General features: G+C 52.5%; 2 protein-coding genes across 18 annotated transcripts in view; one reads left to right on the top strand and one right to left on the bottom strand.

Annotated features, from left to right (window-relative positions):
* Window positions 1–6,682, top strand: part of KCNAB2 (potassium voltage-gated channel subfamily A regulatory beta subunit 2) — a 118,274-nt gene extending 111,592 nt beyond the window's left edge. For 7 of the 10 annotated variants that reach the window (XM_065574882.1, XM_008167147.4, XM_042854045.2 and 4 more), the window contains 2 exons: window positions 328–416; window positions 1,293–1,995. In XM_065574882.1, the coding sequence (XP_065430954.1) occupies window positions 328–416; window positions 1,293–1,382 (179 nt within the window). In that variant the 3' untranslated portion in view covers window positions 1,383–1,995. Of the gene's footprint in view, window positions 1–327; window positions 417–1,000 lie in introns of all 10 variants that reach the window. The other 3 variants (XM_008167148.4, XM_065574883.1, XM_065574880.1) reach the window with 2 other exon arrangements.
* Window positions 6,683–7,503: 821 nt separating this feature from the next.
* The window catches only part of CHD5 (chromodomain helicase DNA binding protein 5), an 86,774-nt gene continuing 75,249 nt past the window's right edge, over window positions 7,504–19,028 (bottom strand). For 4 of the 8 annotated variants that reach the window (XM_065574873.1, XM_065574870.1, XM_065574869.1 and 1 more), the window contains 4 exons: window positions 18,542–18,737; window positions 15,767–15,930; window positions 15,198–15,312; window positions 7,504–10,679 (listed from right to left, as the gene is read on the bottom strand). In XM_065574873.1, the coding sequence (XP_065430945.1) occupies window positions 10,561–10,679; window positions 15,198–15,312; window positions 15,767–15,930; window positions 18,542–18,737 (594 nt within the window). In that variant the 3' untranslated portion in view covers window positions 7,504–10,560. Of the gene's footprint in view, window positions 10,680–13,540; window positions 13,736–15,023; window positions 15,075–15,197; window positions 15,313–15,766; window positions 15,931–18,541; window positions 18,738–19,028 lie in introns of all 8 variants that reach the window. The other 4 variants (XM_065574871.1, XM_065574872.1, XR_010594209.1 and 1 more) reach the window with 3 other exon arrangements.

Below are 19,028 nucleotides of genomic sequence, written 5' to 3'. Positions count from 1 at the left end.
GGTGGAGTCTGGCTCAGTCGCTTCAGAGCAGGGAAAGACCAGCCTGCCTGGCCAGAGAAAGCCTAACCGCAGTGCCTTCCCTGCCCGGGCACATCTCCCCCACCCAGCCCGCCTCTCCTGACCGTATAAACATGCTGCGGGGTATACGCACACAGCGCCTTGCAGCGAGCGCTTCCACTCTCTGGACGCTTCGGCCACTTGTGGCCAGAGAATGAAGAGCTGCTTCTGCAGCTCTGCACTGCATTGTTTATGAATGTAAAGAATGACGTGTGCGCTCCGCAGTGAACCCCCTGAACGTAGCTCCCCTAACGCTTTCTGTCACTCCAGCCTGGTGCCTGAGGAACGAAGGAGTCAGCTCCGTTTTGCTAGGCGCTTCCAATGCAGAGCAGTTAATGGAGAATATCGGAGCAATACAGGTCAGTTCCCACCTACAGCCAGGCAAATGAAGGCACGATCTTTGGCTTGCTCAGAGTTTGAGAGTAACTAACTCCTTATAGCGTTGATAGCGTTAAAAAGAAATTCACCAGATTGCAACTGTTGTCATCGAGCAGTGCAAGGTAGGGTGTGTCTTGCAGCTGCACTGGTGTTGCAGATATTAACAAGGGCTACTCCACTGGGCTAATTTAGTAAGAGGGGGCTTATGAGCCGTGACACCAAGTCAAAGGCTTAGAGTCTTGGATCAGCTTTCATGAGAGCTGTCACATGATTTGTTAAGGGCCCGATCCAAAGCTCAACTGTTTTCCCGTAACAGGTTCTTTCAGCGAACCAAAGTTATTCTGAAAACTTGAAGGGTTGATGGGTTGTTTAACCCATCAACCCATCTAGCTAGCAAATGGTACCTGATACCGAAGGAACCAGTAACGCCTTGAATTCACATCCACGTGTTTTATTTCTTTAATCATGTGTTTTGGCTGATTTGCTTTCCCATTTACCTTTGTTTTCCAAAGCGGTCACGCCTGTTACAGTATTTTTTTTTCCATGTTATAATTTGTGATTGCAGGGAAGCTCGTGACCATCACTACATCAATCAGCCCCTGCTGGTCCCTGTGACAAGTGAGGGTATAGGTGGTTTTAGTGTTGCCTGCTGGTCAATACAGTTTATTAATGAGCATCTTGTGCATCTTGATAATATGTGCTGTCATTAATACCTGCTTAAACTCCGCCAGTGATCACTTTCCTCTGCTGGCTTTGGGGTATGTTGACAGCTCAAATCTTGCAGGTTGTTAGGTACCTTGAAACAACTTCCTCGTTGACTTACATGCTGATTTTGTTTGTATGTTTGTTGTGTACAGGTTCTTCCAAAATTGTCCTCTTCCATTATACACGAGATTGATAGTATTTTGGGCAATAAACCATACAGCAAAAAGGACTACAGATCCTAACTGTGCCTACTGTCCCCCTGGACTCACTCTCAACTCCTAGCCTTCTGTTTGCTTGCTTAAGCTTTACTGAAGCCAAGTGAAGAGTGTGATTGGCATCAAAAGAATACAACATGGCAAGATGTGTTAGAGAAATTGTTTAAAATGTTGCTGCAAGATGACATATGCTTATTATGTAACATTTATTTTGAATGCAAGAAGAGTCACCGATTGGGAAGGGTATGCCAGAGCTGTGATTTTACCCTAGATGATTGGCCTCTGTGCTTCCTTTTTTAAAAGAAGAAACTACTTTTTTCACAAACACACACAGAATATCATTGCTTTTTGTTAATTCCAGCTCCTATACAATGTGCTTGAATATTCAGATCTGACACATGCACCATTTAACTGTCTCTGTTCCAAAAGCAATGCTGGCTTTACAATGCTCTGGCTAATGTGAGTGTGGAGGACTGTCTGTGGTAACCATCTAGGCATGTTAGAAACAGCTGTTGCAAGAGTGCTGCTTGCATCTCCTAACTGGTTCTGTTCTTCAGTTCGCTCTGTATATATTTCTGTTGGAGAAGATTGTATTTTTTGAAGTATTCAAAGTGAATCAGCCAAGTTGTTGGCAAGCAGGTGTAAGAGTTCATGCTCCACGATTCGGTAGCCTCCCCAAGGCCCGCACTGGGACTGGGGGGGGTTTGTCACGGTGCTTTTTTTATTTTTCTGGTGCCTCCTGGTTGACCTTCCGAGGTGGTGTTGCTAATCACACAAGGCCTGAGCCCACTCAGGTCCAGTCAGGGGGCTTTCTCTCCCTATGAACAGGCGATGTCCTCCGCCCAAGCGTCTGTTGGCCTCAGTGGGCTTCCTGGGCGTTTTGCTGAGGATGGAGTGCAGGATGCAGTTTGTGGCTTTGAACAGAAATGGCGTGTTGCCATTGAAGGCATTCCAGTAAGACTCCCTCACCTAGAAAAGCTAGAGTGCTTTTCTCTCTAGCAGGCAGTGCTATTTTAACATGAACATCTTGCTGGTTTCATTATTTCCTCTAAATTGAGAACCTAGACCTGAGTGAATTACAAACTGCAGATTAGTTGTAAATGTTTAGTTTTGTACATGTAAAACAGTGTAACTGCTTAGTATGAAAGAGAGCAGAGACCTTCAATTAATCTGTCCAGGAAACATTCGGCTTTAATTTTAGATGCTTGATTTCCTTAACACCCAGAATCTAGAGATTTCGTAAGCAGCCTCTCGACCTGCCTGAGCCAGTCATTCCTTTCAAAGGAGCAGGGCAGACAGGGATTTAGTTTACATGAGTTCCGAGGACAATCATGGAGCATCGTTACCAGCTGCACATAATAAATGATGGTAATGAGCAAGGATGTGGGACTAAGGAGTTCAAACCCCCAGACTTGCGGCTGTGTCTGGTCTGTGGCCAGGTGCTGCTCAGTAATGTGGATACTGCACACGGGACTGAACAGCTACAGTGCATATTTTTGAGAATCTTTTGCCTTTGCAAACAAAAAAAAATATTTTTTGTATGTTACAAAATCATTATTCTTGTTTCATATGCCTGACTTGTGTGGGCTGCTACCTAATATGGTACCAACTTTCCCCTAAAATTTCAGACTGCATTTGTAGGTACTTGCTTCAGCACTGACCTATGTGCACAGCTATCACTGAGGGAAATATTCAATTGAGCAGCAGATAGCTTGGTCTCGCTTGGCAGATGAATTACTTTGGTAGACTGCTAGCGTTCCCATTTCCATTAAAGATTAATCTCATCTTAAAAAGGAGGGGACTTTTTCAGGAATTTAGACTAATTGTTACAATGTTGTGGAACCACTGAGTCAACTTGATATAACAGTCAACAAATACATATTCATTTCCTGTCCTAAACTCATAGGTAGCATTGCTAGTGCTGTTAAACGGATGCCACTTTTCACCCTAGAGGTGGCTGCATTTCATTGTTGGCTATAGGGATCCCTTTAGGATGCTTCTGTAAATAAGATGCTATAGGATAAGCCATTTCACACTAGGTGGTCTGAGATGTAAAAGCCACAGAAGTTTGCATTACTGTAGTAATTGCATACTTCAATTTTTGGTATAATGTTGGCAGTATTTTCTCATAACTATTGCATAGATAACAAGGGGTTAGCTCTTGGGAACTTGAAACAGACTCTTATCAGTAGTCTACCATGTGGTTAGGTTTCTGCTAACCTTAGGGTGCAGATTATTCCAGCACTTATCTAATATGGATTGTCCACAGAGAAGGCAGAGTAATACTTATGAACAATGATAAAGCAACGGTGGTGAGGAATCATTGGTCCTTGGCAGGGTTAACGTTTTCCAGGACTCTGATTGCATTTATTTAGGTTTTACAAATATTAGTGCTTCTGTTCCGTTTTTTCTCTTTCCAGGGGCAGCTGTTCCCAGCACAGAGCACTTCCCCGGCAGCACTCTGGGAGCTGGGCACTTGCTCTGAAAATGCCCTTGCATTTCTTGAATTAATTGGCACTACCCAAGCAGTGCCTGTTTGGCATTTGTGCAGAGATTGTGTGTGTGGACGTGGGTCACACAAACCTCTCTAGCACAGCAGGGTCAGAGCACTGACCTAACCCACAAACAAATCACCCACATCTATTGGCAGGGCTTGATCTGGTTCCATTAAGGCATTTTAAAACGGCCCTCGGCTGTGTCCTCCCAACACCTTAGGTTACTGCAGTGGGAGGAGAACCAGCTACCTCGTGGAAAGCGGATTTGCTGTGAACATTTTTGTCTTGCTCCTTTTTAAAAGGCATTTCTGCACCCCCCACTGGACTGGTCTCTTTGCAGCCGGTGGTGTGGGCTCGGGCTGTGTCAGCTCCGTTCCCAGTCCGGGGGTAGCGGCCTGGGCTCAGGCCCCAGTGCAGATAAACAAGTTGTGATTTGCACCAGTGCAGTTTATTCCTGATTGACTTTGCAAATCAGAATATGAATGACGCCTACTTGTGACTCTGCTAGTCTGCAGCAGGGGTCTGAAGCCCCAGCCCTGGCTGTAACCTCACTGGTGCCCAGATAAAGGGCCCTACGACTAACGTGCGCGATGCCGTCTTGCCCAGCCACTGCGGTTCCTACTCCCCCATCACCATCCAGCCCCAGCCACAGACCCTGCCCTGTTGTGATCAGTCCCTGGTTATGGCCCAGAATGCTGCTCTGAGGACTGTGCATGTCGCTGCCCAGTGTTTCAGGCCTGATGCTTGTTGCTACTGAATTTAAATTTCCTTTAAGAGTAGAGTCTGTACAACTTTGAATCTAGCCTCAATTTTTAAGCTGTTGTAAAAATGCGGTGGGCCTGTTGCATGGGGTGTTAGCTCCCTGCAGCGCTGCACGTGCATTGGGGTGGGCTTTTCGAGCAGGCAGGCAGGATGGACGAGAGCCCGTCTCAATACTCCCTGTGCATTGTGCTTGGCCGTGCACCCAGGCAGGCGGCCCCAGCACCATCTTGCCAAAGTTCCAGCCCGGCCTTCTCACTCCAGCTCCGTCTTCTCCCTGCCCCGTGCTGCACACCCACCGCCCGAACTGCAGTGGTACGCTTGAGCCTGTCTGTCCCAAGCACCTGGGGCGGCGGGGGAGGAGGGCACAGCTGAACAAAGTGGTTACTTCCCTAGCTCTTAGGCCCCCAGGAGCCTGCATCACATTCTCCCCAGTTTAAAGAGAGGAAACTGTAACGTAAGTGCCTGAGAGGGTCCCTTTTATTCGGCATTGGCTTTTCCCTGAACGCACACGGAAGGCCTGTCCGGGAGCACATGGTGCAGGGTGTTCTCCAGTGACTCCAAGCCCAGCGTCACCATCTGCTCTACCTGCTATTTGTATCTGTTCCATAAAGCACGGCAAGAATCAGGCCTGCTCTCCTGCTGGAAACGCAGATGCTGGTCCCTGCATTGGCCCTGCACTAGCAGAGGGCTGGGACCAGCCAGAGACTTGGAGGTTTTTTGGTTGGTAAAGAACCTGTTATTTACTTCTTGGCAATAACTAAGCCCCAGTGTGGAGTGGCCGAGTCTGATACCAGACAAGAAACAAGGAGCTAATGTTACACAAGTGTTGGTCATGCCCATTTCTTCCTCAGTCTGCGCACCCCGTACAGAGCCTGGCCACATGCCATGGCCGGCAGTCCTGCACAGCTGTGACCAGCCCATTGCATTCCAGGCCTCAATACGGACGCCAGAGGCCACGCAGGATCCTTCGGGCCCGGGTGTGAGCGAGTTGGTCACACGGGTTTTACCAAATGCCTAACGCCATCGTTACCCGCTGACAGCGCTGGGCCAGTGCGTCAGTCAGTGACGCTCGGCTCTGCACTTGCATTTCAAGAACTGACTCAAGGGATTGGCAGGACTGATGACTGCAACCCTCCCCCCAGTCCTTCTACTTGCTGAGGCGTAGGATGCCTGTTCCTAACCCAGTGTAACTATATATTTACACGGAATGGGCGAGCCCGCTGCTGTGAGCAGGCGAATAACCGTCTGGCTTGTGGGCCCTGCGAAAGGGCCCACTGCTTGGGTATCGGCTGCCCTTTGGCGCGAGGAGTAGGCTGGTCAGGGAGTAATTGCCTTTGGTGGTGGTGTGAAACCCCAAACAGAAATGCTGCAGGAAAGCGCAGGGTGTTGGTCTTGCTCCCCGGTGGCGGGGGGGGGGGGGGGGGGTTCAGGTCTCCCCAGCCTAAGGAATGGGCAGGGAGAGTGTAAGGTGGTGACTCAGCCTTGCCTACGATTGCACATTAGCGGCTGTTATTTGTCTGGCTTGTCGAATGTTACCTGCAGCCCCAGCGTCCCTAGGGGGCACGGTGTGGGGCTGCACCTGTTCATGTGAATGTTATGATACAAAATGAAAATGGGGGAGGAACCACCCCCAGCCACCAATGTTTGCTCCTGCGGCCCTTGAGTGTCCCAACCCGGAGCTGTTCAAGGACTTTTCCAGTCTGAGCCTCCATGTCCTACCCCAGGGGGTCTCTCTGGTTTCGTGTAACGTGGGTGTGCAGGTGAGTTCTGGCTGTTGTGTGTGCTTTCGCCGCCAGTCAGCGAGCCCGGCTATTTACCATGGAAAATTCTACTGCCCCCCGTAGCTGTGTTCTTGTCCTGTCTTACGGTCAATCCTTGTATGTAAATAAAGCGCTTTCTTTTTATCTGTATAGAGAGAGAGAGACGTATCTAGGACTGTGATTATTACGCTCGCTCTAACTGCATAAACGCTAGGCAAAGCCAGCTGCCTGCATTGTGCTGCTGAATGATGATTGCGACTGATATTCAGCTACTGTATTTATGGTATGACAAAATAAAAGGCCAGCCTGAGCTGTCTGGAGGAGGGTTTCCTTGGCTGCTTTGGACCGTTTGGGAGCCTGGGCTGCATTAATCCCAGCAGGGGGATCCTGCCCCATCCCATAACAGGGCCTTCCCCATGCCCGTTGGGTCCTTGCCATGGCATTACTGGGGCCCATCATGTGGCTTCCCCTGTTCTCCAATCCCAGCCTAGCGCTGCAGGTCCCCAAGTGGTTCATGTTTCGAGCAAGCCGTGATGTCCCCGGAGGGGAAGCAGCCATCACCCCTCTCCGCCCTGAGGCTGCAGAAACAGCTGTTGCAGGCCCCGCTCAAGCTCAGCTCGCACGCCCCCGTGCGCCCAGCAGCTTTCCAGGACATGGCAATAATTCGGCCCCTTCGGCCTGTAACCCAGGTGATCAGTCGTCTCAGAGCTGAGCACGTGGGGCCTGTATTTCTGCTAATGCGCTGAGCCGTGGGAGGAAGGGAATTTCAGCAGCTCTCGGCCTTTCACGCTCTCCCGAAGGGGAGGGAAAGCCAGAGCCTGTGTGTGCATGTACCCCCCCAGAGTACGCTTGCTGTCTCCTGGAGGCGGAAACGCCTCCTCCCCTACTGACAGAGATGAAAGGGTGGGTGGAACATTGTCCTTTGGTGGTCAGCAGCCCTGCTCTTACTGTACTGATTGTGTCAGACCTACCTGAGTATGCGTTCGTGGCACTACTTGGTAACCTACTGCGTTTTCAAGTGACTCATGGGGGCTGAAGACACCCCCCCCCCCCCCAAGCTGCCTACAGCCCTTCATTGGCCCATTTCCACTCTGCTGCAGAGGCTGTAACAATAAAAATAATTGGGAAACATTTTTGTTGACTCCTTTTTTTAAAGGATTTATTAAAACACAGAAAACAAAAACAAATACACACAGAGTACAAAGTAAATGTGATTCGTGTTGGCTACAGCCGCCAGAAACGCTCCTACAAAAGGTCAGCACGGTTCATTGAGTATCACAAAATAACAAACCAAGAATCATGAAGGCAAAGTAGCTTTAAATGCTTCTGTTTTTCCCTAGTCTATTCCCCGCATCTTCACTGCCTTAGTCTGTATTTCACGGGAGCTTTTACAACTTGCTCAGAATTGTTGCATAATCACGTCTGTGGCAGACAGTGTTGTTGGGAGGAGTTAATACTGGCCCCAGTGTCCAGGCATCAGCGCCTTTCCCTGGTACAGTTACTGGTAGGAATCTACTGTGTAGTAGAAAAAAAGCAGGTTAAAAAGCTTTGTGGGGTGAGTAGGTTGGGGGAGGAGGGGGGGGCATTTTTAGCTAGTTTATCATAACCAGCCATGAGAGCCTTTTAAAACTCTCATCTCATTTGGACTTGGGGAGGTGATGGGCAGTCAGAGGGGGCGGGGGGGAATGGAAATGGTTCAAACACAGCCTAGTGGCAAGTAATCTTACCCCAAACAAAACAAAACAAAACACTGCTACAGGAAATCTAGCCATTCAGGAGGGAACCATCACAAACAAACTTTGGACAGAAGAACACACTGGTAGCTCTGTAAACAGCAGAGATATGAACTATGAGAGTTGCTAATTTCCCCTCCATTAGAAGCCTTTGCACTCATTACAAGTCTTCTTGCCCCAACATAAGGTGGCAGGCCACCGTGCATTGGCTGCCTCTGCACTAGACCGGGGCCTGCCTGCAGAGACGAAGCTAATGTTTGCAACTCTCTTCAGTGTCTGCTTCCAGCGGCTGGGTCTCAGGAGCGCCATGCCCGGCTCTTCCAGAATGCATTTCACCCACCAGTGCATGTGTCCCCACCACTAGAGTGCACGCTGCCTTGTCCTTCCCTGTGGGAGACCCTGGTACCCCTCACAGGCCCGTTCCGGGCGTGAGCACTGACAGCCCTTCTTTTTCCTGCGAGACGTGGGTCAGATTGTGCTGGGGGCAGCCAGCCTGCCCTGTGGAGGGAGAGGATGGGGTGCAAAGCTACTGGTGCAGAGTTAATACTGGCCCTGCTATTCTCAGGCACCAGGCTCTTCCTGCCACTGAGTGCCTTGAGCCCAGAGCGCAGGGAGACCTAGCCAGACAAGTGAGTATGCCAGCCCCGGCCTTCTGCGCTGCGCACGCCCCTGCTCTCAACAGCGGCGAATGGTCCAGAGGAGACCATCACAATGTGCCCAGAGGCCGGATGTCTTCCACTGTCCCAGCAATCGCTCCCCAAGCCAAGCCGGGGTAGGGCTGTGGGCGAACACTTCCTCGCTCTGCTCCAGTTCAAGCTCCAGAATCCCACGAACCACCAAGCCCAGGCAGCAGGTGCTGGCGGGAGCAGAGCTGGATACGCAGGGAGGAGGGGGTGATGGCGAGGTGCAGCGTTTGACATAGGAGCACTTCCCTGACACTCCTCGCTCCTGTCCTGGCAATCAGCCTCTGTGCCAAGGTGCTGGGAAGGTCAGGTGCGGAGAGGAAGCGGCTCCGGCTGGGCGTGGAGTCCCCCCCACACACACAACCCTCAGCTAACAGCCTGTGTATGAGGGCGGCAGCTCCACAGCCCATCCCTGAGCCCTCGGCCCTGCTTCGTGCATGGCCAGACACCAGTGCTTGCCCGGCAGCAGCTCTGCCAGCGCGCAGGGGGGTGGGCGGCTTTCATCACAAGCCGCTGCTGGTCACCACAGGCATGTGCTGGGAAAGGCAGATTAGCGTGGGCAAAGGAGGTGGGGACAGCGAAGCTTCCCTCGGGCACTAGCCTGGGGCAGGCAAGGCAGACGGGCTGCCCTTTTATTCACTGGCCCGGTACGAAGGAAGCCCCCAGCCCTGTGGCTCAGTAAATGGATACAGCAGACCCTAGGCCTCAGCTAACGTAACAGCAAAGACTGCACTGTCAGCAACTCAGCTCTCACACCTGGCTGGGAGAGAGGTTTCTTGGGCGTGCAGTGACCTGGCGCCCCGGCAGCCTGCAGGGCAGCCCAGAGGCAGGGACCTGCTCACCAATCCCCTCATAAACTCCTGCTTACACCAACAATCCCCAGCTCCCCCTGCTGCGTGTTACCTGTGAAGCCAGATGCCAGCTGTCTGCACTCTGGGCCACGCAGGAAGGTCCCAGGACGCTGTTCACTTGGCACGTTCTCATGTCTGGCCCACAAGTGTCTATGGAGGTAACTACAGCACCCACATTCTAGCTCACGTCATCCTAACACACCCAGGGCTTCGACCCCCCTGAATCCCACGCTGTCTGCTAGCCCAGCTCGAGCTGTGTATTCGCTCAGAAAACTGCCCTCCGTCAGCACAGGCTAGGCAATTGGTGTGTTGGATACCGGCCAGGAGTCAGTGAGCAGTCAGGAAATATAAACACAAGCTCATTTAACCCATTCCCAGCTGGCGAGATCCGTGGAAGAGGAGGACATACCAGGCATATCGAGCAGCACAGCAGGTGTGTTCTCCCTTGATGCCTGCGGAGAGTTGGCAGGACAGCGGGCGCATTCTCCCTGCGCATACACAGGACATTTGGCAGCAGAACAGCGGCTGAAGGGCTTGAGGTGTGCATGCATTTGCTCAAACACAAAACGGACATAACAATTGAACGAACCTAGGAGGCTACAGAAAAGAATTAAGCCTGGCTCCTAACTGACACCTTTGGGTAACTGGACTAGAAACAGAGCTTCCAATGCGCTCTCCCTTTAACTCTGATCCATGTCGATAAAAACAGAGACATAAATACTGTTACTAGATAATCCCGTCAGCCAACATTGTCAAGACAAACTCTTCAAGTCTTCAATAAGAAAGTGCAAAAAATGTACAAGGAAATGAAATCCCCTTCTAAGAAGTTCTTGAAATGGGCTGGGGGGGGCGGTTTGTTTTGAAGAACACTTTAAATGTGAGCAAGGCAGCCCCTGGCCCCAACACCCACTGGGCTGAGAATTAGTCTTCAATGCAGATGATGTCACCGAGCTTCCCCTTGCGTTCCAAGGCTACACCATCTTTCAGTGACTCTGCTACTTTTTTATCGGGGTGGCTGGAGGGCGGCCCATTGGGTGTTGCTGCAAGAACAAAAGTGAATGCGTTACAGGCCACCTGGTTCCCATTCCCCTCCCTGTCGTGCACGGAGACGCAGTGCAAGGTGACGGCAAAGCGGGCGTGACTGACCCCAAGGAGCAGAGAAGGCAGGGCCACTGGCCAACCTAAAGGAAACGTTCTTAGAAGCAAGCACACCAGCTGCATTCCCCCAGCCCAGCCCCCACGTGCACACACTTCCGTGTTCAGTTCACAAATAAGCACCACCCGATAGCAAGGCAAATGCAACATTTACACAATAAGGTGCTTATGGCCCAGTGCACACGGCTCCACCGCTCGCTCCAGCTCACTGCTAGGAATGCTTGAAGCATGCTGGCTTGTCAAAACTGCTGTCAGTGGCCCTGAGCGGGCAGCTGGCCGGGCCGAGGGGAGAGAGGCACATGGTGAACTCTCAGCCCCCTCAAGCAGTAGCTGAATAGTCAAAATGTAGCGCTTGATGAAAGGTGAGCCTGTGAGCAGGAAGGAACACAATGGTGAAGGCTCGGAGGGAATGGCCCCTGGGGACGGCAGTCGGCAGGACTCCATCTGGACAACTGAGAAGAACAAACCGCTCTCAGGAATAGCCTGATTTATCACCTTGCACAAGTGGCAGCTGTTTCCATCCCTGGAGCAGGTTTGCTCCCTGCATGTGGCCTTAAATTGCAGCATGGGCAGTTTAGGGTGGACATTAGGAAAAATTTCCTAACTGGAAGTTAAGCACTGGAATAAGTTGCCTAGGGAGGTTGTGGAATCTCCATCGTGGGAGGTTTTTAAGAGCCGGTTAGACATACACCTGTCAGGGATGGTCTAGATAATACTTAGAACCATAGGACTGGAAGGGACCTTGCGAGGTGTCTAATCCAGGCCTCTGCACTCCTGGCAGGACTATGATTCCGTGTCTCACACACTGACCACAGAGGGCCTTGCCGCCCACCACTGAAACCCAGCCATTTGCGGGGGCAGAACACCCAATGCTGTGTCGATGGGCAGGATGGGCGAGGGGGGGAGGCTGCAAAGGAAGACGCTCTCCGTAGGCAGTTCTGACATGACATATTATGTCATTAGCTGAGCCGCTGTTAAGAAATGTAACCTTAAGGGATCTAGTAGTGTAGGGAACCATTTCTGCAGGGTGGATCTCATCAACTGGAACGTGCTTCCAGGTGACGCTGGCAGTCCTTGGCTAGCGGGGGCATTGCTGATGGGTAATTTCTGGGTCTCACCGTCATGAACCAGACACCAGGTGTTGGGTTTCATTCTATTTTCAGATCAAGTTATGATGGCTTGGTCACGTGGCCAGGGAGCCCTGCCCTGCCACTGTATACTGAGCTCATTTCCTGGGTCTAGGAGGAAACTGCAAGACAAAGCCATTGAAAATACCCTCACCACTTGTGAGGCTCGTCCCGTTGTGTGTGGAACGGGAGCTTTGTGCAGAGAAAAGGGGACGCCCGCTGCTAACTCTTGATTTGGACCAGGATCAGGCTCACGGGCTGTCGCCGGCAGTCCCTGAAGCAATGCCTCGGAGGGCGCTGAAGAATGGCCTCACAGGTGAGACCCAGCGGCGCTCTGAGAGCGAGCTAGCCTCCCAGCACCTCTGGGTGTGTCTGCCCGGCAGTGAGAAGCGAGCCGCCCAGCCCGGGCAGACAGTGCATTAGCTCGGGTGGTGCTAGTGTGAGTCTAACAGTAGCAGTGCGGACATTGCCGCTGGGGCAGCAGCCAGGTCTGACCTCAGGCGGCGAGCCTGAGCTGCACGGTCTACACCGCTGTTTTACGTGCACTAGCACGAGTCGGGCTCCCAGCTGCAGTGCAGACATATCCCGGGAGTGCTACCTCTAAACACAACTGGCTTCCAGCCCAGCCGCACTGACCCAGAGCGCTGCAGGGAGGAGGAGAGGAAACCTACTCGAATGATCCTTGCAAAGCGGTGAATTATCCTGGCTAAAGACTGCTCGTTGACTGACAATTCCTATTGCCATCTGACATGAGCGCACCAAGCGACGGGCAGTAAGCGTTTTCCCAGAGCTTGGGTTATTTGCTGGAGACTCCTTTGCATTTCAGTTGAGATCTAAGGTGAGTTCAACGCCACCACGGTAAAACTGCAAGGCAGAAATGGATGGCAGAGCCCCCTGTAAAAAGCAACAGAGGGTCCTGTGGCACCTTTGAGACTAACAGAAGTATTGGGAGCATAAGCTTTCGTGGGTAAGAACCTCACTTCTTCAGATGCAAGTAATGGAAATCTCCAGAGGCAGGTATATATCAGTGTGGAGATAACGAGGCTAGTTCAATCAGGGAGGGTGAGGTGCTCTGCTAGCAGTTGAGGTGTGAACACCAAGGGAGGAGAAACTGTTTCTGTAGTTGGAAAGCCATTCACAGTCTTTGTTTAATCCTGATCTGATGGTGTCAAATTTGCAAATGAACTGGAGCTCAGGATTAAACAAAGACTGTGAATGGCTATCCAACTACAGAAACAGTTTCTCCTCCCTTGGTGTTCACACCTCAACTGCTAGCAGAGCACCTCACCCTCCCTGATTGAACTAACCTCGTTATCTCCACACTGATATATACCTGCCTCTGGAGATTTCCATTACTTGCATCTGAAGAAGTGAGGTTCTTACCCACGAAAGCTTATGCTCCCAGTACTTCTGTTAGTCTCAAAGGTGCCACAGGACCCTCTGTTGCTTTTTACAGATTCAGACTAACATGGCTACCCCTCTGATACCAGAGCCCCCTGTGTTGCTGTGACCGGTGTGTTCGTTAATGTCCTAATTAGTAGCTCAGACAAGACACAAACCAAGGGGGGGGGATTTAAATGGATGCAGAGTCCTGAAAAAAGAGAAGATTCTGGCCGTACGTCGTGTCTCACTGACGTGCCCTCTGCACTGGGAGCTCACAGCACGGTGTTGAGCTTCTCCGATATCTGTGCAATGCCAACCTCATCAATACAGCACTGACTGAGCTCAACTCCAAGCAGACACTGGGCTCAGAGTAAAACTTGGGATGGATTTTCTGGGAGCTGGCTCTTCTTTAGGCTTTCCAAAGTCCTGACCTGGAATTTGGAAGGGATGACACCAGACAGGTTCCATGCAAAAGTACACATGATATTTCTACATAAATACGGTCTCAAGGCAACATGGCACATCAGTCTAGGAACTTTCTTTCTTCGGGAGCAGAAGGGAATGTGTGGTTTGATTTGAGGAAATGGCATGAGAACAGGGAAAACTCTTCTATGCAAAGAGAAGAAAATGCAGAGATTCCAGACACCAAAGCTGTCAGTTCCCGGTGCAGTGAATTCACTAACTGCTAGCTATGACCTAGCATCACAAGCATGAGCATAACTACGCCTACGAGACGAACAGGACATTTCCCCAGATATGTTATCAAAAAAACAACAAGCAACCAAAACGGTGAGTCTGAGACGAGTCCCCCCAATGACTGGCACACTAGCCCCAAGCAGGGCCGCCTCCAGTTTTTCGCCAAGTGGCGAAAAAAAAAAAAAAAAAAGCCGCGATCGGTAGCTGCTCTCCCGCGCCACTTCATTCTTCGGCGCAATTCAGCGGCCGGTCCTTCCCTCCGAGAGGGACTGGGGAACCCACCGCCAAATTGCTGTCGAAGACCCGGAAGTGCCGCCCCCTTCCATGGGCCGCCCCAAGCACCAGCTTGCTGCGCTGGTGCCTGGAGCCGGCCCTGGCCCCACGGCTCTGCAAACACTCTCCGTACTGACTTAGAACTGCAGGGAATTTTGATGTTCATTATCCTTACAGAGCTGGAGCTAGATATTTCGTAGCATGCACCACTAGCAATAAGCCATGTGCCCGAGGAACTTTGTTACTTTGTGAATGGTGCCGACGGAACGGCTGCTCCCCGTCTGACCCCGTCAAACCAAACAACTTCACTAAACGCACGGGCACCACTGCTCACTGGCATTAGTGGGTGCAAGGACGTGGGAGGGCTGGTGAGGACCCATCATTTCACTCCAGCATCTCCTCAGCGACTGCACCAGTTACAGCTGCTCTCTGAGGACTACCCCCGGAGCTGACTGTGCCTGGAGGAATGACTTGCCCAGCAGCACATGTGCCTTTGTGAACCCTGTGCTTTTACCACGGGGCCACGTACGTGCTGCTGCTGCAGCGTGACTAGGGGCCATGTCGAGGAGACAGCAGGGCTACCGCCATTCAAGGAGACAACACGAACTAGACGCTCCTGAACATTCTGGATTTATTAACTCATTCCACCTTGTGATTTGCTGACACTTAGAGTGAATCATGTTACTAGGCAGCGCCTGAGAGATGGGACAATACGATACGTTTAGCAGATAGTAATAAGCATGGCCTTACCTCAAGTGGGAATAAGAACTGCAGAGGAAAATCTTGGAAACGGCTAAATATCTATTGATAAGAGAGAAAACATCTTGCTTGCCCAGTGGTCTTTGGCTTTACTTGTGGCCCACTGAAATTTGCCACTTTAATTTCTGCAGTTAGAGAAAGAGGCTGCTAGAAATCTCAACCTACCGGTCACGTACGGTCCCAGCGGCATCTGACTGTAGTTGACAATCCCACCTGGTCCAGGACCTCGGAAGTTTGGCCCAAAGTTGTTGTTGTAGAGCTGGGAGGACCCAAAGGAGCCCTGGAGAAACAGGAGAAAATAACGGCTGTGCTGATCCCCAGAGAAACAGCCCTGCTCTCCCTGCATGATGCACACTGGAGTCACCAGGACACGTCCCAGCTTAACTGCTTCACTTCTACTCAGGCAAAACGCCCTGGGGTCTCCAAAGAGAGCTTTGCTCAGACACCACCGTGCTGAGCGTGGGAGACCTGGGAAGAGGAGGAGACATTTGGCCTACATATGGAGCGCAGGACACGGCATGCAGAAGTTAGAGATGGAAAGGGCCTGTTAGGTCAACGTATCCATCCTCTGCCGATTAACTCCCTAACACTGCACCATACTGAGACGCTTTGCAAGGGACTCTCCATGCAGGTCACCACACTGAACAACTGCGCTAGCATGAGCCAGATTGCCCAACCTGCTCCGGGGGCCTGTGCTGCCCAGGCCCCTGGGCTTATTTTCGGCTCTCTCTGACCTGCTGGACTGTGGGGTCCCCTCCTCGGTTAGTGAGACGACTCAGTATGCTCCGTTCAGACATCTGCAGGCGAGCGGCGACTGGTGGTATCCTGGACAGCATGGAGGGCAAGCGGGTCACATCTGCCTTCATGTCACTCAGCAGCTCCTCGAGCTGGTTCAGAACTGCAACACAGACGTACAGATTACACCCAGTGTAGCTAAGAAACCTGCTCTCCCACGCTGAGTGGGGGATCCTGGGGAGAAGCAGAAGGGACTAACTGATTCCAGTGGGGTTACGTGGGGGGTGAAAATACGGTGACACGTCTGGACACTGGAGGAGAGGAGACACGGGAGCTGCACAGGGAAAGCTGGTGGGGTTCAGAGATCAGTTTGCAGAGAGGGACACAGATTTGAAATTGAGTGGGCGTATGGCGGCGTTGTTCTCCACACATGCCAAATGCCTGCACCTCCTTTGCCGCACACTGCTCTGTGCTGAAAGGAAGTGATTTCCACACACTTTGTGCCCTCCTAATTCCACCCCTGAACCATCCCCCTCAATCCCAGCTACTGTCAGAGAGGCCCAGAGTTTGGGGGATTCTAACTGCACTGGAGCAGCACCTGCCTGAAGCCATGTGCAGCAGCAATTCTGTAAACCATGTGCCCGACTAATTCCACTAACTGCCTCCTCCGAGCCCGAGGGAGAGCAGCTCTCTCAGCCGCCTCCCGCCTCCCTGCCTGGCTGTCCAGACACACGGCAGCAAACAGGTGATCGCATATCTGGGAGCTGCTGCCAGCCTAGTGTTCATTTTCTGCCCAGACTTGGCTACTTGTATTTTTCTTGTGTCCTTGTAAATGGCAGAACTTTGCCAGTGTTTTCCCATCCACAGCTCAGATCCGTGTCCCACATCGAAGTGTTGATTTGCTCCCATGGGATGTTATGGTAACGGCCCTTGGCTGGGCTCTGAAGACGATGACAGCTAACTGCCACTCAGAGCCCCCTGGAGCAGCTGTTTTCTGTCTGGCGAAGAAGCTACATTCTGCCCCCTCTGCTCTCGCAGTCCATCGCCTGGACTGTGTCAGTCTCTGGCCGGGCGCCCCTATGTAGCACCAGGGACCAGCACCTGCTCCGTCCTTTGCCCCTGCGCACTCCTCACCAGTCTTCAATGGCCCTAGCTACGGCAGAGTTGGCTGCGGTTTACGCAAGTGACGATTTCCGCATTGACAGCTCAGGAATCAGCAGAGCTGCTGAGCTGTTATCACCCGGGGCTGCCTGCATCAGGCTGGCGGGATCCATGGCCCTGCCACGGGATGAAGGGCTCTTACACTGACCCACCCTGATAGCAGGAGCTAAAGCCCAGCTCAGAACTGCTGGGTAAACGCCACCAGAGTCCTGGGTGAGACCCTCCCGCCACAGAGAACATGGGGCAGAGACAGGGAGACCCTGTGGGAAGAGCCAGACTCAGGGAGAAGACGCATGTTTTGTTCCTGGGGGGTGGTTTGGAACAGAAAGGGAACATCCCCCTGCTTGTATGGTCACTGCTGGGCTGCCTGGGCCAGTATCCCTGAAGACTGCAACCCCATCCTGGAATGGTTCAGAGGAGTCCGAGGGCTGGGAAGGCAAGATCCTGTCCTTGGGCCATCAGGAAAAGGAAGGGAGGATTTGGGGGTGGAAGCCCTGCAGAGTTTCTTGCCATTGCTTTAACCAGGTACCTCCAGAGAAGCAAGTGTCCCCGTGGGCACTGCTGCCAGAAGACACTGGTCCTCAAGGCCCCCCGATTGCGAGCCGCTGCTGATTTTTGGAACGATCCAGGCTGCTGGTGCTTGGTTCCAAACTCAGTCTCCATCAGACTGACTCATCCAGGCCTGGGGCTGTTCATCTCTGTTAACTCTGGGCTTCAGTCCCGACCAGCCAGGCATGGCATTTTATCTCCTGAGCGCGTGCACGTTGGTGAGCGAGTGGAAAGCACGTTCCTGGTGAGCCTGGCTGGGTGGGGAACTATCAAAATACCCTCACAGCACCCTGTGCTAGGCAGGATCTGCTCCAAATCAGTGCACCAGATTCAAACGGGGCACTGGGTGCTGCTCTTACACCCCCAAGGCGGGGGCAGCCTGTGGCTGGTTAATAAGCCGTGCGAGTAAACACTTCTTTACCTGCCAATAGGAACGGCTGCAAAGCTACGCTCAGGTTCAGGGTGGTGACCTCAACCACACACACAGTGCGGCCACTGTGAGCACATCTGTATGGACACAGGCTGAGAACGCCTCACTCCCCTGCTATTCTCGGTCTCCCTAGGCTTAGGGGGGCCATGCAATCCCTGGAGTTGCCAGGGGGATACGCAACCAGGGCCCCCGGACACCACCACCTGGCGAGCAGCCCCTCGTTACGGGGGTGTCGCTGAGCGTCACAAGCAGGGCTCGTTTCAGGCCTAGGTCATGTCTTTTCTGCCCTGGGAGGACGGTCTCCCCTTGGCAACCTTGGAGCCATGGGAATCGACCCACCGCACACTTGCATTTCCTCTCTGCTCCTGCCCTGGAAGTCGTCACAAACGGCCACAGTCCCTGTGGTCAAAGGTCGGAGGGACATGGCCAGCTCCAGGCCAGGGGAACATTGTGAGACAGAAACACCAGCCAGTCACTTCCTCCCATCGGATTTATTGTCTCTCTGCCCCACACCGGTACCCGCAGCCCCTGCTGGCTCTGGCTCAGCACCAGAGAGCCCGTGCGGCTGGCGCACCTCTCAACCCTGGCTAGTGAGGCTACAAGGGAGGGAGCAGGCTATGCAGCGGCGACAAACCTTTGTGCAGGACAGCATTGGCAGGCTTGTTCCCAGCCAGGGACTCTTTGGAGAGATGCTGGTGGCTTTCGGCAAGGCACTCCACTTCAGCCAGACGGGCATTCAGTGCCATGGCCGGGTGACTGGGGTCCTGGCTCATGTTGAGGTATGCGGCCCTTCGCAACTGCTCCTCTATCACCAGGGCCTGCTCCAGCAACTGAGACACAACCAGGGAAGAGAGACGAGTCGGGGCCAGATCCTTGGCGGGGATAAATTGGTGCTGCGCTGGCTATACGGATTTACTCCAGCCAACGCTCCAGCCCTCTGACTGCCCCACTTGTCTGACACGGGGAGGGACCAGCCGCCACTGAGGGGGGAGCAGACTTTCCCCTCCCCCTTAGGCATTTCCATCTCACCAAAGTGGAGGCTGAGGGGTCAGTCTGCGGGGCCTAGCCAATCCTCAGACGCAGCTGTGGCTGAGACGGAGGGGACGGTTAGTGCCAGCTGT

The sequence above is a fragment of the Chrysemys picta genome, chromosome 21 (genome assembly GCF_011386835.1).
Source record: "Chrysemys picta bellii isolate R12L10 chromosome 21, ASM1138683v2, whole genome shotgun sequence".
Lineage (NCBI taxonomy): Eukaryota > Metazoa > Chordata > Testudines > Emydidae > Chrysemys > Chrysemys picta.
The sequence above is the reverse complement of the archived record's forward strand: the minus strand, read 5'-3'. Positions and strand labels throughout refer to the sequence as shown.